At 39.0% G+C, this 23,293-nt stretch overlaps 3 protein-coding genes across 4 annotated transcripts in view; 1 reads left to right on the forward strand and 2 right to left on the reverse strand.

Annotated features, from left to right (window-relative positions):
* Positions 1-1,238: 1,238 nt before the first annotated feature.
* LOC114135816 (5-hydroxyisourate hydrolase-like) lies at positions 1,239-6,927 on the reverse strand. The gene is made up of 4 exons (XM_028003420.1): positions 5,606-6,927; positions 4,828-4,964; positions 4,582-4,717; positions 1,239-1,837 (listed from the first exon to the last, which is right to left on the reverse strand). The coding sequence occupies exons 2-4, from the start codon at positions 4,959-4,961 to the stop codon at positions 1,748-1,750; spliced, it is 360 nt and encodes a 119-aa protein (XP_027859221.1). The 5' UTR covers positions 4,962-4,964; positions 5,606-6,927; the 3' UTR covers positions 1,239-1,747.
* A 1,369-nt stretch (positions 6,928-8,296) lies between these two features.
* Positions 8,297-18,873, reverse strand: cep41 (centrosomal protein 41). Of its 2 annotated transcripts, none has more exons than XM_028003406.1 (11): positions 18,738-18,873; positions 18,392-18,455; positions 16,875-16,922; positions 16,683-16,744; positions 16,341-16,404; positions 15,717-15,861; positions 11,710-11,873; positions 11,571-11,638; positions 11,363-11,477; positions 9,930-10,145; positions 8,297-9,248 (listed from the first exon to the last, which is right to left on the reverse strand). In XM_028003406.1, exons 1-11 carry the CDS (start codon positions 18,768-18,770, stop codon positions 9,130-9,132), a joined length of 1,098 nt encoding a protein of 365 aa, XP_027859207.1. In that variant the 5' UTR covers positions 18,771-18,873; the 3' UTR covers positions 8,297-9,129. The 2 variants fall into 2 exon arrangements, with proteins under 2 accessions (XP_027859207.1, XP_027859201.1); XM_028003400.1 differs by having other exon boundaries at positions 16,341-16,413.
* An 833-nt stretch (positions 18,874-19,706) lies between these two features.
* Positions 19,707-23,293, forward strand: part of poc1b (POC1 centriolar protein B) — a 42,220-nt gene continuing 38,633 nt past the window's right edge. Inside the window, exons 1-4 of the mRNA XM_028005035.1 lie at positions 19,707-19,857; positions 20,790-20,874; positions 22,209-22,380; positions 22,519-22,698. Of these exons, the coding sequence (XP_027860836.1) occupies positions 19,843-19,857; positions 20,790-20,874; positions 22,209-22,380; positions 22,519-22,698 (452 nt within the window). The 5' untranslated portion in view covers positions 19,707-19,842. The remainder of the gene's footprint in view (positions 19,858-20,789; positions 20,875-22,208; positions 22,381-22,518; positions 22,699-23,293) is intronic.

A 23,293-nucleotide genomic window follows, 5' to 3' on the forward strand; every position in this document is an offset into this window, starting at 1 on the left:
AAACAGATCTATTTTACCTCACACTTGCCCTTTAAACAAAGCTGGGCTTCCTTCTCGCCGAGAAAACCCAGCAGATAGCAGGATTCCCTCTTCCTGAATGAGCGTGTAGTGACAGTGGACAATCACTTGCATTGTGTTGTTGTTGGCTTCGTAGTGTAGAGTCACAAGGTTGGGCTCACGGATAATATTCAACATGCCCCGAAAATAAGCAGCTCGACAACAGCATCCTAGAAATTTCACCCAGAGGACGTTACCCCTTTAAGGAACTCAGGCTGTATATCTATGACATCTGAGATGGAATTTAAAGTTCATGAATAATTGATCACGTTTAAAAGATATACCTAAAAACATTCCTACTAAAAAAGAGTGAGAAAAAGAAAATCTAATCAGGAGCTGAAGGGCAAACATAGCAAAACAAAATAACGGCCCCTGAGGAACACAGACACTCGGTGAAACAATGCAAAACTCAGGAAGCTCAGCAACCAGCAGAGGACGGCACCGCCATGAAACCACCAGCACCACCGCCGGCCCCCTGCAACTGGAAAGGAAATAACACAACTAGTGGAGTTACAAACCGCCAAACCAAATAGAGGAAAATAGAACATGCATGTCGCAACGTAATAATTCAACAGAATATATCAAATAACTTCTTAAAAATGGGAAACAGAACAAATGTCAGCCCGAAACAGATAGCTACACAGATATTCTCAACATAAGAAAATTGGATAGGCTGCAAACACAAAATCAATCAAATAATTATAATAGTAATCAAAAGCGTCCGTTAATACACATTCCCATACTGCCACAGCAATCCCTCATACTGAGCATGTAGGGCAAGGCAAGGCAGTGTGTGGAGTCTGGGAGGTTGTGATGTTTCCCTACATTACCTTAGGTCTCCACCAGAAGGAGCACCGGAGCTCAGAAGCTGCTGTTCTCCACTAGAGGGCAGTGTCTGCAGGTCTGCTGCTGGACACATGAGGTGGCACTCGGTCCTTTTGACGCCTGAGTGTTTGTCTTTGTTGTAACTCAGAGCCCTCTGCCGTTCCTCTCTTGTGTTTCATGTCTCTCAGAACTGTGTCGATTGGCCTCTCTAAATTGAATGTGTGTGTGTGTGTGTGTGTGTGGTTGTTTGTCTCTGCTGGAGATAAGCCCCCCCCCCCCCCTCATCACCCTGCAATGGTACTTGCCAAGCAAAAACGACCAAAACTGATCATTTCCTAATAGAAAACAAAACAAAACACGAAAGACAGAATTTATTCAAAAAGACAGTTACAGCTACTTCTGAATTTGCAACTTTATGCTTGTATCTATGAGAAGACCAGCTTAATTACCATACAGGGAGGAAATAAAATAGAAAGAAAAGAACACAAAGCCTCCATGCATGTTGGAGCAACACCTGGGTCCTGCATGCTGCAAGCCTTAAATGGACGTCATTTGCTGTCTCAGTTCTGCCTCACTTCTGTCGTCTTTAGGAAACAGGTTGCAGAAGGTCCCTCAAGGATTTTAAATTCTCCAATGCCGATGCCCTCAGATGCTGTAGCTCTTCTCTTTTAGTAAACAAAGCTGAAGCAGAATCTGTTACACAGTTGATTCATAACTGTGCACACTGCATTCTGTGCCAAAACAAAACGACAAGAACCAAGAGGCGGTGGGAATCAGGGGCCAGAAAAACCTGAATGTAAGCAAGACACGATATCGCTAAAATGCAAATGTGACGGCAGAGAAGGCTGCCTGCCACGTCCGAGCTTCAGTTCCCTCTGTGGGTGCTGTAGGAGAAGGGGCTCATCAGCAGAGGGAGATTAAACTTCTGTGCTGGGTTCTGGATGGTGAACACAGTCTGAAACAAAATCAGAAGCACAAAGTAGAGGAACAAAAGATGAATTATAAGATCACTTAGTCAGCTCTGTACAAACAAACCTCATATTGACCTGGTTCTTAAAAGGTGTTATGTATTTTCCAGTCACATTGTGCCATTTTATAGCACAGTCATGCAACTATGCTACCTTTGGTTGTTATAAAGATGCTCTGTCTCTTTAAGAAGCTCCCATCATTGTGATGACTGCCTTCAGCACATCATCGCAGCAATGTTTGTCTATTATGCTGTCTACAACCGTCCTTAGGAGCTCAGAGGACTCACAGTTCCACCTAGTGGAACTGCTGGTGTTTGCTGATTGCTGCTGCCGCTAGTCTGAAGGAGCTGAGTGTGTAAAGCATGCAGGAGCGGCTGCTCTGTGAGGCTGGAGCTGGACTGCAGCTCCAAGGATGAGCTTTGTGTCTACAGTAGGTTCATCTGTCTGATGATGTCATTTTTAAATATCAAATGATTGATGTTTTGATCAATTACTCCGTACTTGAGTCACCTTTATTCCAAATACTTTTTTTACACTATGTGAGTAATTACTTGGTTGACTACTTTTTACTTTTACTTGAGTGAAAATATGTTGGCGTATTGCTACTCTTACTTGAGATATGTTTGGGTACTCTATCCACCTCAGCTTAGTACAGATCAAGGTTTTGGGTGGTAGTAACAAAAGTCACGATGAAGAAAAATACTGAGGCAGAAGTTAAAAAGAAAAGTGTGTAAACAAGCAGAACATGGGAGGCAGAAGCAGAACTTTAGTTTCACTTTCAATCAGAGGTTTAAAAGTGGCTAAACAATCATGTTTCTGACATTAAGAGCAAAAACAGCAGGCCTGTTGTCTGACTGCCTATCGCTCCTGAACACACATAGACACACACACACGCCTGCAAACACCCCCACACACACACATCCAGAAGACCGGGCAAGCTTCACATGGCTTCACTTCTGGTATCGTGCTCTCCAGGGTTGTTAGAATCTTTAATGCACCTCCACTTTTGAAATTGTTTGATTGTAAATATTTGGCAAATTACTTTTGTCTTGGACATTCCAACATGCTGCCTTGATATGCTGCCCATCTTTAGAAAAATCTTGTCTATTTTACTCCTCAATTGTTACGAGTAGTAAATTCTTCTAGTCAGCTGGGCAAATTTTCTCAGGCCCTCTATTAGTAAATCTGCCAAAAAAAAAAAAGAAATAAATAAAAACACCACTCAGCCTTAATTTTTGATTATTGTATTGGTCTCTGTTCAGAAACAAAAAGCATTTAGGCAACAGAGACGGTTGCCACAGTTCTTCTGAGTCCTGAGATTCGTTGCTTTTGGCAGCAAGAAGTTGGTCAGATCCCCAGTCAAACACTGGGGATCTGACCTCTGACCTCTGAGTAGTTCAGGCTTTAAACAGTCTTTGAACAGTTTTCTAAGCAGACTCACAAAGTCGCAGAATCCTCAATGCTCATCAAGACAAAACACTGAAAACTCAGAACTTCTGTGATTAAAATCCATCCTGTCTGGTTTCACAACCAGCAGAGGTCAAACGGCTCCATGAGTAATTTCCTCCCAGCATGCTCTGACCTTACCATGTCCTCTTGATGAAGTTATCGGTCACATGTTGAAAGGTCAGCGTGTCATTCTCTTGGTTGTGGCAATTTATTCTACAGACAGAACTGTATGCAGGGAGTTGAATACTTATTTTCCCATTAAATATAAAAACACAAAATTTATACCACAGCAGCTCATCCAAAATGCTGCTACTACAGTAGACTGCCGACCAGAACAGAACACGGTCGTCCTGTTTGTGCCTAGATGGATTTTAGAGAAAACCCTAAAACCCTGAGCATTGAGTTAATAAGCCATCAACTCAATGCTGCCAGGCTGAGAACAAAGCAACATGATGCAACATTTAGTTTCAATACTCCTCTGCTCTGGAATCAACTCCCTGAAATCAAAAGATCTGCTGATTTTTTAAAAATCTAGATTGAAATGAGGATTTTTTTTTTTTAGTTTAAAGCAGTTTTACAGACTTGGCCAAATTCTATTTACACTGGTTTTTTTTAAACAGGATTTTCTTTATCATTGTAAACTTGAATTTTATTGCTATTCTTTTTAAGATTTCATCTTTATTGCTGCTCTCTCAGTGGATGAAGAGCTGCTTTCAGGAGGGCTAAGTTGTGTATTTGATATTATTTTGCCATCAGGTCTTAATCCATAGTTTTGTAGCAGGATTTGGGTGTCAGCAATATGGCACAGGACCAAAAGTGTGAGGATGTAGATTTTGTGTGTCTGTTTCTAGTTAGTTTTGTCCCTGTGTCGTCTTTGATTCCAGCTGTCTCTCGTTTCCCTTGATTATCTCCCTGTGTATTTAATCCCACCCGTTTCCCCTGCTTGCTCCCAGATCCTAGTCATTAGTCGTGTCTCATTGTCTAGATTCTGTTCCAGAGTGTCTTAGTTTCCCCAGCTTCTTTGTTCACCTGTGCTGCCTGGATTTCTGTTCTCTTGTTCATTAAAATCATCACTTTCCTCTTCAACCTGGGTCCAACCGCATCAATCCTCACCACCGTCAACCTCGACTCATGACAAAAAGTTTTATTTACAATTGTGCCCTTTAACACAATTGTAAATAAATTGTAAATAAAATTGAATATATATATTTTGCTGAGAAATGTCTGGCTCCAAGTTTATTCTGAATTACAAGTGAGTAATATGAATCTCACTGGATCTCACCTCTACATAGGGGTAGAATAACGTCTTTCCCAGTCGCTCCCAATATAAACCAGTCTCAAAACGCAGCTTGTACATGCCGGGGACGAACGCTTCCTGACTGATCAGTCCTGGGCAGCAGCCGTCTTCATTTGTTGTCCTGAAAGATGAGATGGAAATCTCAAGTAAAATCAAGAGTAAATGGAGTAACAACGAAAAGTCTTAAATTAAACTCATTTTCAAGGAGAGATAAACACAATCAAATCCTACCCAACACCAATCATGGTCCAAATCATCAGGTTGGTGTCAAGTCGATGCAAGCTCAGGGCGATCTTGGCGCCGGGCACGCCGTCACTTGTGTTCACCACGCAAGTGGTCAGAGGGCTGGACGGTGCTCCTGCCATGTTCTGATGGAAACCTGTGGCCAGGTCAGTTCTTCAAACTATTGGTACATGAAGTCGAGTCTCATGTATTTGTAAAGTGCATTTCAGCAACAAGGTAGTTCAAAGTGCTTTTACATGATTAAAAACATAATAAGCAGTTATGAAAGAAGAAACAAACATTACATTTGATCAAATACCGTCATCAGTTATAATTAATCAAAGGCAACTCTGAACAAGTGGGCTTTGACTCAAAGGAAACTCAGAGTTTCAGCTGTTTTTGCAGTTTTCTGTAAATTTGTTACAGATTAGAAAAGCATAAGAACTGAATGCTGCTTCTCCATGTTTGGTTCTGGTTCTGTGGATGCAGAGCAGAACCAGAAATTTCTAACCAGGGTTAGAAATGTGGATTCTCCTTGTCAAATGTAAATGGCATCTGAACATGAGTTTGGACATTAACATCGAAAAAGCAGCAGAGTCAGATAAAAACGCAACCTCAGACAAAAATCAAACAGGTTAAATGCATGCTCATCTTCACTACTTATTAATGGGACATTAGCAAACCTCTGACATAGTATTATATCTGGACGTTCCAGTGACTTATAAGGTTTAAACTACAATAAACATTTACAAATTCAAAGTGTTATGGGCTGCAACAGAAGTCTTACCTGTGAGCAAACTTCCTCTCTGCAGCAGCAATTTCTATGTGAGCCCAGAAGACATCACACCATTGGTGTAATGAATTACCTCTCGCCTGCTGCTTGCAGACACAAAGCATACATAGCAAACAGTCCTGGTGTCAAAGGTTGTCCTGAGTCTCATGAATCATTATAACCAGCCTAAAGAGTGCAGATTTCCCCCCGTCAGCAAGGCGGGATCCACTTGTCTGTTAAGACTTTTCAAATCTGCCTACAGATAAAGTCTGATGTAATTTAAGCACCACCAAGCAAATATTACAGCGTACATGATAATGACTGGTTTTCTTTTTTTTTTTTCCCTCTGAAGTGAAAAAACATTTCACAGCCAGACTGTGAGAGTTGAGTTTTCTTTTACAAAAGTCTTCTCGGTTTCTATGCTCATTGTAAATAGTTAGAAATGTCATGATTACAGTTTTGGGAACTGAAATGTTCCGGCCAAGATCTTTACCCTTTTTTGGTTTGTTGTAACTCAAATTAAAAACTGCTCACACCAGAGTTAGTGTGCCTAAATAAAATAAGCAAAAATTCTTAAGAAAACATTTAAATGTGTTTCATGTCTCATTGTTCCTTTTTTTTTTAATATCATTACTAAGGGTTTCTCTTTGCTTTGGATCATCAGTCACTTTTCCTCTCTGTGCTGCTGTTGCTCCTGTTATCATGCATTTCCACTATCAGATTTCCCAGCCTCTTGTGTTGCAGTTTGACTAAACATTTTCTAATTAAGACAGGTTTAGGCAGCAGCTGTTGGGTTCAGGCTACCGAAGACAAACGTTTGTTTCAATGACAAAACATCTCATATGTAAAAAGTGACTTTTATCAAAATAAATTTAAATACATATTAAGTTGTTTATTTTTTTCATGGAAACTACATTTACATCACCACAGGTACGACAGGATCCCCATTTGTGAAAATGTTGTTATTCTTCTGAGTATGTAGGCTTCATACTCTCCTAATTTCCTGAAAAACATGATGCAATTTCCCCAGTCGTATAACCATAAAATGTGCTCAGTGAGTCTTAAACCCAGAAACTGTTATGCGTCCCTGAACGCAGCTGAGAAAACATAATGAAAGAAGCCTGATTAAAAAAAATGTGTGATAAGGAACTACTGGCTACTCCAAAGATATAACTTCATGATTTTTAATCTGAGAGATCAAGCGTTAATGTGATAAATATTGCTGCCATTTTTTTATTTTTTGGAATCCAGTCGGTACTTTTGTTGCAAAAAAAAAAAGAAAGTACCAAACAAAATGAGACAATTTATTGTGTTTAGTCTAAAACCAGGTCAATTATGATTGAATTCAATTCAATTCGGTTTATGTCAACATACCAGGCTGCTTTGGTATTTCTGTCGTTGCTTTTCTACTTTCTTGTTCCATTGTGATCAACTTTAGCTGCTGTTTGGTCTTTTAGCGTCGATCCTGCTTTTCTTAGTTGTTGCTTATTTATTGAGGTTATTTGATGTGTTTAGTTCTCTCAGCCTGCCTTCTGCTCTCTCCCGCAGCTCCATCCAGTTTAAGCTGCTTTACTGAGAACTGAACGTCACATGAACTGACTGGTTCATCAGAACCGAATCATCGTGTCTATTTTATCTAAGGGAGCCTTACTGCCCTCTGGTGGGTGTAGCTAAAATAACATCCAGGACATTTCCCTTTATTCAAACACTAAACTAACAAAGTTTTTAGATGTAGATGATACAATACAAAATCAATGAAAGTATTACAGTTTAAACAGTCTACAAATTGTAGTTTAGGCAAATTAATTTCTATCTTTTTTATTTTTCATTAGGACTCTGCAGAATTCTGGAGACTCTACATCCACCTCCTAAGGCACCTGGCCGAAACATTTGAAAAATAAATAAATAAGTAAAAACAGTAAGAATTTTTATTTTTTTATAAAACTACAGAATTTATATCTGCATGAAGATACGAAGCTGAAGTTGATTTCCAATTCCAGCTTCCGATTCGGGAAATGGCTAATTTTTCACTACCTTCCGCATCTTTAATCGACTCTAGTTTAAAAACTACAAGTCCTAGACACTTCAAAACCTGGACTGGATTATTCTGCTCTAATAGCAGAATATGTAAAACCATGTTTTTGATTTGTGAAACTTTTATCTGATTTATAGTTTGCATAGTAAAGTTTCCATGATAAAATTACAAATTTGGTTTTCACCCTCGTCTGCTTGTGCAGCAGACCACACAGCACCCTGTCACCATTTTATTTTTACTACGAAATCAACTAAATAAAAGCAAACTAAATAAAATCCGGAGTTTCGGAGTGTGACGTCACAGCGTCTCCGTTTTTGCAGTGTTCTTTCTGCGTACTCCGGTAGCCAAGCAACGACATTTCGTCGTCAATACATTTGTGTCTTGGTGCAATGACAATAATGTAAGTCTAATAAATAAATCCAAGTCGTAAGGTATTAACTTTTGATGGATCTCACTAATTCAAACTTATACTTATAAGGTCAACATCAAAGCATCAGTCTGCTCAATGCTGAAATAACAGTCTAAAAGATTTTTTCCCCCCACTTTGTGTTTATTATGCAACGAAACAATTATGTTCCAGAAAAAAAAAAAAAAAAGTCAAATTCATTATTCATGAATAAAATTAAGCAACCACTTCATTTAAGGTAAGCATCACTTGTTGCAACAAAGGCTTGAAGAAATTCAGATTTTTAATAAACCGCGCTCTGCAAAGAATGAATGTGGATGTATTTACAGAGACGAGAACTAAAGACAAAAGTGAACAAACGCACAAAGGCTCCAGACAATGAATACTGCATGACGGGAAAAAAAACTTTTGTCATCCTGATTCTCAGTCAGTCAGCCAGTCAGTGTTACTCCAACCACAAAAACAGCTGCAGCTATTGCACATCACGGCTAGTGGTGTATGTTTATGGAGGTGTGCTATAAACCACTAAAAGAACAGCTAAGCGTTTCTAAGCAACCAAGTCAGGCTCTATTAAAACATATATACGCCTCGTATGATACAATAATTCACAGCATTTTCTAGACTTGTTAGTGAAACTGTTATAGAAAGGCCAAAAAAACAAACAAACAAACAAAAAAAACAAAAAAACTGTTAGAATCTTAACAGATTAGAGTGCAAACAGGCCTTTTTCACAGATGAGGCACAATGCAAAAAATAAAAATAATTAAATACAGAATAGCAACTTAAACAGGTAAAAGACATCAAGGAACATTTTGGTTATAGTTTGACAGCAAATTTCATTTTTAAGTCTACAAATGAGTACTCTACCTTATCAGTTGTGGTTGGTAGAATGGTTTGTTCCAAAATTGCAAAAAAAAGCTCATTTACCTGTGGATAAAATGAGCAGTAGTGATGAAAACGCAGCAACATTGAAAGCCAATGTCCGCCTCTTGGAATTGGTTTGCTCACTGCAGCCAGAAGCATCAACACAAATCCTGAGGAGGCCTTCTGATGGAGGTCCGCTTGTTGTTTGAGGAGGAGAGGCAGAGGGGTGGAGGGTCATTTCCAGGGTCTGCTGTTCTGAACTCTGGAGCTCTTTCTCTCGGCTGTGGAGGAACTCTGATGGCTGGAGGCCGTGGACCGGCCGCTGATGGATGATGTGCGACTGGACAGCTGACCTGCAGGACGAAAAAAAAAAAACCCAACGTAAATTGAAATTCCTTTAGTCAAAAAGTTGTTTTATGCCCTACAAATTTTACCTTTAACCTGAATTTTATAGAGAATGTGCTGCAAAAGTTTTACAGCAGACAAGGTTTTTTAATGAATGAATAAATGCATAAGTTCATTTTTATCTAACCATTATAGATAGGGATGCATCAATAAATCATTTAGACAAGAAATTGGTCCCAATTTCTGTAATTTTGGGAGATTGGTTTGATCGTATACACGGATCTTATCTACACATAGTCACCATCCTAAAATAATAGCTTAAGTCATTTTATGCCAAAAGCGATTTTGGCAAAACAAACAAACAAAAAAAACATACACTTTTGGTAAAAATGACTTAGACCATTTGTTTTAGGAAGTTGATAATATGCAAAGGCTGCATTCATCAACATTTTAGCCAAAAAGAAAAAAAAATAATATTAATCGGCATCAGCTAAAATCAGAATGGGTGCACACCTAATTAGTGGCTCAAAAACTTTAAATAAACTGAAACTCTGCATAAGAAATTATTTTTATACTAGAGACCTTAAGTAAGTCTTTCTAAATGCTTTCCACCAACTCTCACCTTTCTAAGTTTACCTTCAGTTTCTTTATTATAGATTGTTTTAGTTTCTGACTGGTTTCGGTCTTACTGGTTGAGTAATTGGAGATGATCAGCTCCTCCATCTGCTCCTGGATCTTATCCAGCTCGTCCAACGTAAACCTCCAGCGTTTCTCGGCATCCTGCGCCGACGGCCGGGCCACAGACGATTTCCTCGCCTTGGAGGGTTTGGAAGTGGACAAGTACGACTCTGGAAAGGAGCCGGTTGTCATTCCACTCGGAAACTTCTGGGCGATTACCTTGAGACCTTGGAGAAGAGGAAAGAGAAAAGCATTGGCCCCTTGAACATGAACATTTCTCAACTACAATATTGGTTTAGGATCGGGGGGAATCCAATAATTAGATGAAAGAGGTGCAATCTGAGAAATGGAATGGAAAAAGAAAACTTTAAGGAAATGCCTGCTCATGAATCGCTTAAATGCTGCATGTTTATGAAAACAGGAACTTGAGAAGCAGCTGCTGGTTATTGGTCATATTACGCACAGTCAAGCTAACGAACATTGTGTTTTATCGCATAAAAGATGAAGCAGACATAACTCCTTTTTTTTGGCTTGGTAATTATTCATAATTAGGTTTAACTCACTAGTGTCAGGCAGCCTGACACTGATAGCAGGATCTCACATGAACAGCCACCACATGTCTGAACCAAGTCTTTACAAAAGACTTTTATTTACTAAGAGACTAAATGTGCGTCTGTTTGGTTGGGAAAACTGCACGATCATTTCCTGAAGAGATGCTTTTGCAAACTCACTGTTCAGTGTGTAAAAAAAAAATTACAGAATGTTTATCGTGTAACTGGACATGCAGTTAGAAAAAAGAATTACTTGATAAACTGCTAAAGATGTGTGAGAGAAAAGAAAAGTGCGTGTGTGTGTCTTTGCATTGATACATTGTAAGGGCTATTTTCCTAACACTTCCCACCAGCTCCTTGTGGGACGTAACAATTGGTATTTTGGGGTTAGCAGTTAGGTTTTGGACTAAGGTGAGTGGATTAGATTAGGCTTAGGGCTAGGCTACAGAAATAAATAAAAAAATGAATGAAAATCAAAGTCCTTATGAAAAGGTACAAAGAAATGTGTGTAAAGTGTAGCCACCTGACAGACTCCCAGAAAAGAACCGTCATTACTGAAACTGATTCAAAAGTTGCTTTTATAACTTGGAAAGTTCTAGTTCCACTGGGAAACTATTTCACTTACAACAAGACATTTTTCTCTATATTATAAGTGAAATGATCTGCCAGTGGAACTAGAACCTTTTCATCAATATTTCGGAATTATTGAGTTCAAACAAGCTCCTACATCTTGCTGAAAAGTTACTTGTAAGTTAGCTTAGTCACATCTCCAGCGTGGTAGGACATTTACACATGAAACTAGACCACAAATACTTGGTAAGATTTCGCAGTGTACCAGGAATTCTGAGGCTACGTTTGGTTTTGTGGAAGATAAAAAGATTGCCAGCTCTTACCCCCACAGAGCATGAAGAGATTTTCAAAGCCCCGCTCACACATGGTGGTAGCCGCCAGGCTGGCTATTCTCTCGTCATCATCGTAGACGACGATGATTTTCCCCACAGCATTTTTCTACAAACTCTGTTAAGGTGTCAAGTGGAAATACAACATAACATAAAGAAGAAAATAAAAAATAAATATGCATGTCTGTTTTTTTTAGGATACATATTCCAGCACTTCCTTGGTGTAGGGATTCATAGTTCGAGACAGCATGGCGATGGGAAAACTGTGAGCTGTAGGAAAGGCAGAGGATCAGAAATAGAAAAAGGTTTTACTGAACAGAGAGGATGTTTCCACCACCCACCGCTGATGATGTGGCAGCGGTCATACTGGTCGCGGTCGCGTACGTCCAGCAGCAGGTAGGGGCAGTCCAGGTAGGGCGTGTCGGCAGAGGAGGGGCTTGACACGGACTCTGCCGTCTTCTGATTGGCCCCTTCCACGTTCAGCTCTCCAACGCCGCTGATGACGCTGAGAGGAAACAACCCAGGCAAAAGCTTTTCAGGCTTTTCAGGTTCAGACCAGAGAGTGTCCCAGACATGAATCCAGATAGAAATGTCTGTCAGGTACTTTCCAGGTTATATGACAGAAATTCAGCTACATTTTCCTTCCACTTCTCCATTTTGATGAGCTTTATGTCAGTCAATCACAGAAAATCCCAATAAAACACATTGATGGTTGTGGTTATAATATGATAAAAAGGTGGAAAATTTGAAGTAAAAAAAAACAAAAAGAGCTGTCCTGATAACAAATTTTGAAGGACCATAGATTGTAACAAAGCATATTGCAAAAAACAATAATAATGTTATTTTGAGATGATTTCCCAATGGCATAACAATGTCAGGACATTCTCAAAGATCAATACATTTTAAATTCTAATGAACATTTAACAACAGAACTAGAATTAATTTTAAATATCCACAATAAACAAACAGCAGAAACAACAAATAACATGAATTAGAAATTTTCTTTCAACATAATTGTCCTTAAAAGATGGTTTCTAGTTGAGACCAAAGCACCCCACTGAAGACCTTTGTCGTCAGGTCTTTGGTAGAAAGAGAGAGAAAAGAGGAAATTATGCAAATGGAAAATTATTGCGCTTGTTTTAAATAATAATGCAATTAATTTATTTATTGCGACAGACCTAAAAAACAGTTGCATAAAACCCAAAGAAAAGCTTTGATCTTCCACATCTGCATCATTGCTTACAGATTAGTATTTACAAGAAATTTTACACTGTGTTCCAAATTATTATGCAAATTGGATTTAAGTGTCATAAAGATTACATTTTTTGTTGTGCTATTAAATGTATAGATGATATTGTGTGTCAGGGCTCTTTGAATCACTATCATTAATTTCAGAGAGCTGGTTGATTAGTTTGTCTGCTGAGCTCAATTAAAGGAAATCTACTTAAGAAGGATGTTCCACTTTATTAAGCAGGCCACAGGTTTCAAGCAATATGGCAAAGAGAAAAGAATCTCTGCTGATGAAAATCATCAGAAAGTGTAGAGCCGTATGACAAGGTATGAAAACATTAGATATTTAACAAAAACTGAAGCGTTATCATACTGTGAAGAGATTTGTGGCTGATTCAGAACAAAAATGGGTTTGTACAGATAAAGGCTTAATGAGGAAGGTTCCTGTTAGACAAATTCATCGGATTAAGAGAGCAGCTGTTAAAATGCCCTTACAAAGCAGCAAACAGTTATTTGAAGCTGCTGGAGCCTCTGGAACCTCAAGGTGGAGGATCCTCCAGAGGCTTGCAGTGCATCAACCTACTATTGGGCCCCTAACCAGAGGTCACAAGCAGAAACGGTCACAGTGGGCCCAGCCGGACATGTAGATTAATTTTCAAACAGACTTGTTCACTGATGACTGCTGTGCAACCCTGGATGGTCCAGATGGACGCAGTAGTGGATTGGTGGTGGACGGCCACCACATCCCAACACGGCTGTGACGTCAGTAAGGAGGTGGTGGAGTCATGCTTTGGGCTGAAATCATGGAGAGAGAGAGAGAGAGCTGGTCGGCCCCTTCAGAGTCCATGAAAGTGTGAAAATGACCTCAGCAAAGTAGATGGACTTTCTGACTGATCACTTTCTGTCATGGTTCAAAAAGAAGAGCCGAACCTTCATCTTCATCTTCATCATGACAATGCACCATCTCATGCTGCAAGGAATACCACTGTGTCATTGGCTGCTATGGGCATGAAAGGGGAGAAACTCGTGGTGTGGTCACCATCCTCCTCTGACCTCTGACCTCAACCCTATTGAGAACCTTTGGAGTTTCCTCAAGCAGAAGGTCAGGGGGTGGAATGCAGTTCATATCAAAACAGCTCTGGGAAGATATTCTGACATCCTGCAAAGAAACTCAAGCAGAAACTTTCCACAAACTCACAAGTTCAATGGATCAAGAATTATGCAGATGATATCAAAGAAGGTTCTATGTTAACATGTAACTCGGCCTGTTAAGATGTTTTTGATTGAAATAGCTTTTGATTTTAGTACATGTGACCATTTAATGCTGTACATTCAAAGAATGACAGTTTGCAGTTCTTTATAATCCATAAAATGTTTAGAAAATCTGCTGTGCATAATAATTTTGTGCATTTTGAGTTTTTTATTTTTGAAAAAAATACTGTTCTCATGGGGAGCTTTGTTCAGTAAAATATGATTTATACTGCAATAGTTCATGACTTGCAAATTATACTGACCATCATTTGCTTTGACCATTTAGAAAAATCTCACTTGCATAATAATTTGGAACACGGTGCAATGATAGAATTTGTTTCCCATATAAATTCTAGCCAGCAGAGAGCACTGTTTAGAGAGTTCATGCAGGTGTTCTTGTACCTTTTGAAACTTTATTGTAGAAGTGAGTCATAGGATGAAACAGAAGATCACCCCGCCTCCCTCTTTATGCATGTTTACCCCTTAACGGCTCTACTTCCCGTCTCCATCTGTTCTCCCCACAAGGTGACGCTGACCTAACAGCTCTATCATTACAACAGCCCCGTCTGTCACCCTCTCAGGTGTCAGATAGAGTTACTCACCTGGGACACAGTTTCTAGCTGAATGGGGTAGAGATACAGGTGAGGAAGCTTTTGAGAAAGGTTTATGTCTGTCCACTGGGGAATTTTGTTGTTAGAAAGAGAGCTGCACGAAAGCTACAGACATATGGTGGCTTAAACCTCAATCACAGAGGGGAGGCTGTGTGACACTGAATATTTGGGTTTTATGACAATGTTTGCCCAATGTTTGGTACTAGTAGGACTTTTAATCATCTTTTCCAAAATGTAGCCAAACCTAAAGATATGTTTATTAAATGTATATTCCAGCCACATGGTATAATTTTCTATCCCAATAACGTAACTGTGTTACCTAATAAAATTAAAGTTATAAAATGCTGTATATATCAATTATTACATAAAATAAATTTTACTTTGTAATTTACCACCTTGAAATTGGGTCTCTGTCTCTTTAAAAACTGCTGCTTTTTCTGGAACTCCAAAACTCCACCCTCAGGAAGTCATTACAACATGGCTCCTGTATTAACCCTTTAACAAAGTTTTTATCATCATTTCACTGAGAAGTAACTCCTATAATGAGGTCACTAGATGCACAGCTCCACCAAGTGTTTGCTAATTGCTGCTGGCTAGTCTGAAGGAGCTGAATGGGGAGCAGCAGGGCAGAGCTGCTCTGTGAGGAGGAAGTTTGGAAAACTGCAGCTCAGAGGAGGAGCTTCGTTGTGGAAGGTGGAGCTACGCCCACCTAGGAGTTTTGCATAGCTGAATGGTTGCCACGGGAGATCAAAGGATTTCTAAATCCTTCGATTTAGAAATCAAAGGATTTAGGATTCTTTTAAACATGCATAAAAGAATCAGGGCAAGACTCCAGTTATATTTTTGATGAGGCAATAACTTTATAACATGATGTAAAGCTAAAAAAGGTCAATTTTACATAATTCTATACAATCGAACCAACAACTTAACACCTGCTCATCAATTCACTGGCTGCAGTGGTGAAAAGTCTATTAACAATGTTAAGTGCATAGAGAGCAGGCTAGAGCTGAAACGATTAATTGTAATTAACTGAGTATTTTTAAAAAAAGAGTCAACTAATTTAGTAATTAATTATTCTCTAACTGCAGTATGCAGACTCGAAAAAGTCCATCTGCTGAAAGAACAACACCTACTGAGCAGTATTTAAGCATCCTCTATTAGCGACGGTACAGTGCTAACCTGTGGGTCTGCCGTGGCTCGACCAATCACAGCAGGGTTTGGTAAAGTTCGGAGCAACCCCATAGGCTGCTCATTACCTGAGGAGTGTTGACCTGGCGGTGTGGCAGCCATCCCTGCGGTCTCCTGCGTCGTGTTGTTGCGACAGAGGCAGCTCCAGCGACAAGCCGTTGACCCGCTCAGACTCACACTCCAGGTCTGCCTCAGAGATGACTGACAGACCGTCTGCAAGGCAGTTTGAGGCATCATGGCGCTAACTTAGGGGTGGCCGATGTCTACTAATAATCTATCTTTTGGTACTACTGTGATAACAATAAAAATTATGTTTCAAGGGCCATTTACTACTTCTTTTTTAGGGGGCTGTGACCGCGTGGAAAAGCCTTCACAGCACCACAAACAAGAACTTTTCTAGAAAAATGTTTCCATTTGAAACAGGCTTCTTCATGACACTGTTTAGTTAAAACGTAGTGTGATTTATATCACTACACTATAACTGTACTTCATCAGATTTTCAAGTTTACTGAAATTTACTAACACTCTTATGGATAATAGTGCCAGTTTTGTTTTGTTTCTTTAAGTTATTCGTTGAAATTTATCGAGACAATGATAAATTATAATTTGCATCGTGATAAGAAAATTTTCACAATAAGTGATAAATGATACAATTAAATGCTCATCCCTACGCAGGTAGCCTAAAGCGTTACCTTGTTGGGTGTTGATTGATTCATCATTGACCTCGCTTTGATCCCCGTCTGAAACAGAAGCCACCTGAAGTACCTAGGTGGAAAACACACACAAGCCCACACACACACAAGCCCACACACACACACACACACACACACACAGATAAACTAGATCATACCCTATGAGGAAATAATAATATACAGTCATCAGTCTGGAGATCATCAATCAACTGATCTGATCGATTATTAAGGTCCAAAAATAAATAATAATAATAAAAAAATTCAATCCTATCTATAAATAAATAAATAAAAAAACAGTCTTTGCTGGGTCTGTGTGCCAGCTGTTGTTGCATTGATACTCACCAGCTGAGCAAAGGTCGTCACCTTTAACCTCTTGAAGATTTCGCCTTTTCGATACCTGTAGTCTTAAATAGAAGAGGACAAAGAAACATAATAAAAAATTTTTTGTCTAATAAATTATAAAGCTTTAGTAGCTCAACTTTAAAGTAAACATAAAAAAGAAAACAAATAAAAAATCATGTGTTTGTTTCTTACTTTTTCTCATCTCCTCCAGTCTTTCCATGTACTTTGTTTTGCTCGATCCTACAGATGACAGCAGCACAATGGAGAGAATAAAGGAAGAAAACCATCAACGTTTCTAAAAAGAGGAGCAACAAAAATGCAGTTGCTTTACAAAGAAGCCTCTCTTTCAATTCTAGGGTTTGATATGGAAGGCCATTCCGGCCATGAAAGAAAAAATAAGTCATAATTGCAAGAATAAAAGTCACAATCAAATTTCAATGTCTTAAATATCTCATACAAAGCCATAATTTTGAGGAAGAAATAATTATGAAATTCCAAAACAAAATAACAGAAACTCATTATTATGAAATTGAACATCATAATTATGAGATTCAATATAAGGATTTTGAGAGAGAAAGCCATAATTAGAAGATTCAGCATCATCACATAATTATGGTGATAATTATGTGATGATGATGCATTTCTGCTGGAAATTATTTCAAATTTGAATCATTTTTAATTATTTATTTCTGAAATAAGTCTAAATTATGACTTGTTTAAATATGCAATATAAAGCACACCATAAGAAATTTAATTAATTAATTATTATGATCATTTATTCTTGTTAATATGACTTTAAAGCTCTTAATTTTGACTTCCTGTTAGACTTTTATTTTTTCCTTCATGAGAGAAACCTGCTTCCATAGTTTCATATATCAGGAAATGATGACAATGATCTGGTCTTTATCGGGCTCACGATCTCTTTTCAATTTAACAATAAGAGCAAGAACCACACCACAAATTTGTGACACTTCTTTTAATCAAAGAAAACGAAGACAGAGTCTAAAGCTGGACGGAAAGTTAAATTAAGTACATCCTCGGCTCCATATAAGTGGCAAAGTAGCAGAAAGGCGTAAGAAATACATCAGATTTACTGATCCTCAATGTGTGTGACAATCCCTATAAAAGCAGAAGGTCTGGAGAAAGCAGGTGTGTTATTAACACAAAGTCCAGGGAAGAACGTGCAGGCAGATTCACTGCAGGGTCAGAAGGTGCAGTGCTCAAAATATAGCAAAAAAGGACAAGCGCTAGATGTCAAAAGTATAGAGGAGCAGATGAAAGACAATCTGCCTAGAAACTGAATCCTGACCAGAACTGCTCTTCTTACAAAGCCAATGATTCCATGCACATCACCATATTCACAACATGACGCCTAAAAAGAAAAGAATCAGGGTTTCACGGCGGCCCAATCAAAGTAAAGGACTAATATTTATATCTGCAAACCGCAAAGACAGAAAAATCCCACAATTCTGCCAGAACACTGAATACCATCTTGTTAGTGTTGCTGCACTGCAGATTTATCATTTTGTTTGTTGTGTTCACAAATAAAATATAACACGGATATGTTGTGTTAAAGTTGGAGTACAATAATTCAAAGTATCCTATAAATACATTTTTTATGTTGCCATTATTCATTGAACCCTAAATGTGAGAGCGAATTTTATTTTTTACCACAACATATCATTCTGCTTCTGAAATGGTTGACATACCTGTGTCCAGCCTGGTTTTGACATGGGCATACTTTTCATTTCTGGGTATCCTTTTCTTCATGTACTGTGTAAAGGAGAGAAGCGAGCAGTTTAATGCTTTATATTAGCGACAAAACATGAAATCAGAGCCTTTTTTGGGAAAACCCCAGCTGCCTGTTAAATATGATCAAGCTAACGGTGGGCTACCGTTGATATGGAAACAACCTAGCTAACTTGTTAGCATGCTTGCTTCGCTACGTTATGTTTTTTCCAGTTCGCCGCTATGTTTGCAGCGTGGGAGAGAGATTTAACTAGGCTTGTTTGTTTGATAAGAAAACACAAGTAACCTTGTATTTTCTGACTTTACCTCGTTTTTGCCGATGCCCCGAGTCAGCGACATATTTTCAAATCGAAATACTAAACAGCAGCTTCCACCTTCAGTAAAGCCAACGTTGATTCGCTGCAAATCTTCCAGAAGCCAATCACAGCATCTCTTTCTCCGCGGAGCATTCTGACCAGTTGCTAAGCAGCGACAGACTCTCTACCTTTATGACGTGCGGCATTCAGGTCCCCTCGGTCTGTAAGGTTCATAGTTTTTAACCATAATTGTACACATAATATTTACACACAATTAATATTTTCATAACTATTTAATTAACTTTGTAACTTGGTACCATGATAAAATCAATAAAAATATGATCATAACATTATGTATCTCTCTTATTTCAACCAAGGAACACGAAGCATTAGGAGGATAGGATTTTTTTCTCTGTTAGAAAACTCATTTTTGAATGTATATGTTGTTTAATGAAAATATACACGTGCGTGTATTCCAGTTAAATCACCAGAGAACTAAAAAAAAGTATTAAATACATCTTTTGATATATCTTTATATGTCTTTCGACACTCTATAACTATTTGAAGAATCTAAATTAATGAGTTGGAACAACATTTAATTTCCCTTCGGGATTAATAAAATATATTTGAAGTGAATTGGGGGGGTTTCATCGAAAGAACCTAATAAACAGTGTTAAAAATATTAGTACAATTAAGTGACAATACAAGAGCTGTCATAGTAGTTTTAAGTAAAACTAATGACTTCAGTTTTGTGCAATTAAACGTTTTGCTCGGGCACGGAAACTTCCCACTTTCAAACAGATTCTGCGAACGAATCTTTTCAACTAACTCGACATAAAGCAGCCCGGTGCCAGGCACTAATTTTGGATTTAAATCTATGATTCGAGAGGGAAAGCAAGAATTTTGTAGCACATGACAATTCTTTGCACTCTAAATTGATCAGTGCGGAGATTCCTTGACTCGTCATTAAAAGCATCACGTTCCTCCTTCTCTGGGCTCGACCTGTCAGGTCTGACGCGGTCACTGTGGGCGCTGCGTTGACAGTCATGGAGGAGCGGTGCAGCGGGTCTGTTCAAATCGTCGGATAACGCCAGTTCGCTCTGCGGTTGTCTAAAATGGGATCTGTTCTGGTGAGTGGCCCTGTTTTGGGCGTGTTTTTGTCGGGTTAGCGAGCAGTTGGCGCAGACACGGAGAACTCTCGCCGGTGGCGGGCAGGGAAATCGCTATGGACTCGTCTTAGCTCTGTCAGCGCTAAGACGATTTCCAGAAAGGAGAAAGATGTCAGAAACATCTTTACAAGTCCACGGAACTCCGCTTTTACTTTCTAGTGCACGAGAATCACTTTAATGGGACCGATGTGAAAGCCTCCACTATGTATTCAAATAGAAACAAACACCATGTTATGAATTAAAAATAGTGTTAACACAGGAAGGCTGAACAGCACAGGTGGGAAGTAAAGCAAACTATAATTAGTTTATATTTGGCCTGACGGTTTAACTATGAGCTGCAGATATTTGATCGATCCTTGAATGACTCCTTCTCTACAGATTTGAGATCTACACATAGAACTGTCAGGTGTTCAGAATAGGTTAATGTTAAGAATGCCAATCACAGAGTATGATGCCACCACCGCCATGCTTCAGTGAGGGCAGGGTGTTTACACTTTGGTGTTTCTGATGTGCCAAACCTATTTTGGAATTGTGAGCTAGAAGTTTAAGTCCGTAACACGTTTTTAAACAATGTTTTGGGAGATATCAGCCAGGTCTGGACTCAGTATTAGTTTAAAGTTGTGAATACTTACCCAATCAGATTATTGCTGTTTTAGAATTAAGATTTTTGTTTGTTTGTTTGTTTTTCTGTTGAATTATTCAGACAAAATCGGGGCCAAAGTACATTTTCTATGTTGTCATTTGTTAAGTCCCTGAAACTTGATTTTGAACACCGGTGTGTACACTTTTGAGTGAAACGGTTCAACGCTGAACCGGGGAAATGCGAATTTTAATAAAGAAAGGAAAAAAAAGTCAGAATTTGATATTTCTGCCCTGGGTCTTTGTCTTCACAGGATGATCCGTCTCTAGAGAGACACTTCAGGGGACATAAAGATGCTGTCACCTGTGCAGACTTCAGTCCAAACCAAAACCAGCTGGGTAAATGCTAGTACTAATAGACTTGCAAACCATTACATGCTTTACTGTATTCAAGTTTAATTCATTTTTTAAAATCTCTCTCTATAGCCTGGTTGATGTAAAATAACTTACCACAGTATATCATGGCTAATGACCACTCAAGTGGTGTTCAATGAATCTAATGAAATTATATTCAAGCACTATTCAATAGTATTTTACATAAGGGTTGTCCACAGCTGTGGCCCGGGGACCATTTGTGTCCCTAGGAATGATTTTGTGTGGCCCTCAACCACAGTTCAAGAATGGCATAAATTTGATTTGGGAGCTCCGATGGCTAATGGAGACATAAAAATGTTAAGGTGCAGTTTTAAGGATGGGAGACTTTTCAAAAAAAGATAGACAAATTTAAAAATTCCTAAAATATGAAATGTAAATAGTTATTATCAATCACATTTTTCCTTTTAATGTAATTTGACAATAAATAGGACCACAAACAGACTTGGGCACTCCCATTTATTAAACATGGCTAAATGAAGTAATGGTGAGAAAGAGCCTTTTCATTTTTCTGACGACTTACATTTTCTACAGAAATCAAGACTGCTTTGTTTTGTTAAAATATAGTGTTTTTAGTGTATTGTTGAGAAGGTGAAAAGAAAAAATATAGTTTCAGCAATGTTGTTTTTACTTTCAGCTTGACATTTTCATCCCCCATGACGAATAGTCTGGACACCACAGCTCTATGTAGCAAACTGTCCCTGGTTTACCACATTCTGAAATTCTTTAATTCATCTTCATGTGTGGAATGGAACGATGATGAGAAGTCGTTTAAAAGAAAAAATCAAAACATTAAACACTCCCCCACTCACCTCCTTCAGTCTAGCCAGCAACGTATTTTAAAGTCGTATTTTACATATATATAGTATTTTTATAACTGAAGGTAACATAGTTATTTGATTGTGCTACAATGTAGCACAATAAGCCTGGAAAATACTTAGTACTGCCCCTTTAATTAACTGATCATCAGTTAGTTTGGTCACCAGTATAAATGATGGAGTTTTTCTACATTTCCCACATAGTTCTGGATATTCTGGAAAAGTATGAAATTTGCTTTTATCAGTTTGCAGGTCTAAAGTGGCCACCTGTGGTGGTCTGTGGTTAATTTCTTTTGTCAGCTTTGTCTTATATTTTTAAACCATTTTTTTAAGTTAATTTCCCCAGCTTAAAGAAAGGTTTAGGGTTAATTTTCCATGAAATCTCAGAACATATCCAGGTTATAATGCTGACTGTTTTCTTCAAAGCTGTGTATATGTATGCGAGTATTTTCCTGATTACGTTTTCTGTCATTCTTCCTCTAGCTACAGGCTCAGTGGATAGAACCCTGATGATCTGGAACCTGGCCCCGAAGGCGAGGGCCTTTCGTTTTGTCGGGCACCAGGACACCGTCACGGGGCTGCAGTTCTCCCCGTCCGGGCGTCTGCTGGCTTCTTCGTCCAAAGACAGAACGGTTCGATTGTGGACACTTTCCTTGTAAGCCAGAAAGCTGACGATTTTATCTGCACAGTTTGTTTCTCACATTTAGAATGGGGGATCTAAAGTCTTGGTACTTGGTATTCAATTTGGACTTTAAAGCAGATTTGACTTGAACTGTTTGTGTGTTTGGGATAGAAAAGGAGAGTCTTCGGTGTTGAAAGGCCACACCGGCGCGGTGCGCAGTGTGTCTTTCTCCCATGATGGCTACAGCCTGGTCACTGCGTCTGATGACAAGTCGGTTATAGTGTGGAGCGTCCCACGGCGGTGTTACGTCTACTCCCTCAGCCAGCACACTAACTGGGTCCGCTGTGCCAGGTATGGAAGTGTCGACCTCTTAAGCCCCTTCTCCGTTGTTCATGCCTGGCTGGGTTTTAGCCGAGTTGAGTGCGTCTCCATTGACGGTGTGTTCCTCACTATTCATAGCTGTGTTTCCATTACAAATGTGTGCAACTTTGTCAATATTCTGCTAATGTTGAAACCTCGCCCAACTATTTCACAATTACGCAGTTAAAATCACATGTGAATAAGTTGTGCCGTGCCATCATCCTCCTACCACTTCCTGTTTTCTTCTTTGTTGTTTCCGCCAGTGGTAACATCTAGTTATTGACTCGTGATGTAAAAAAAGTATTTCCGTTGCAGTTTTGCAAAATACATTGGATACAGCTGAAAAACCCACCTCATCCCAGCACAAAAACGTGAGACTTTTTAAATTGGCGTGTTTCCATTAAGAGAATTTCCTTTGGTAATTCCAACTTGCACAATTTCATGGTCAATGGAAACGCAGGCTGGGCATGCAGGAGTTGAGGTCAACACATTGATGATGTCATTTTGCGGGTGCTGCCCTCGGCAACTTTGTTTCTCCGAAATCTATCAATATATTGCTGGTTGTGGGTTTCCCTGCCCAGTTGAC

This window comes from Xiphophorus couchianus, chromosome 2 (assembly GCF_001444195.1).
Source record: "Xiphophorus couchianus chromosome 2, X_couchianus-1.0, whole genome shotgun sequence".
Classification (NCBI taxonomy): Eukaryota; Metazoa; Chordata; class Actinopteri; order Cyprinodontiformes; family Poeciliidae; genus Xiphophorus; species Xiphophorus couchianus.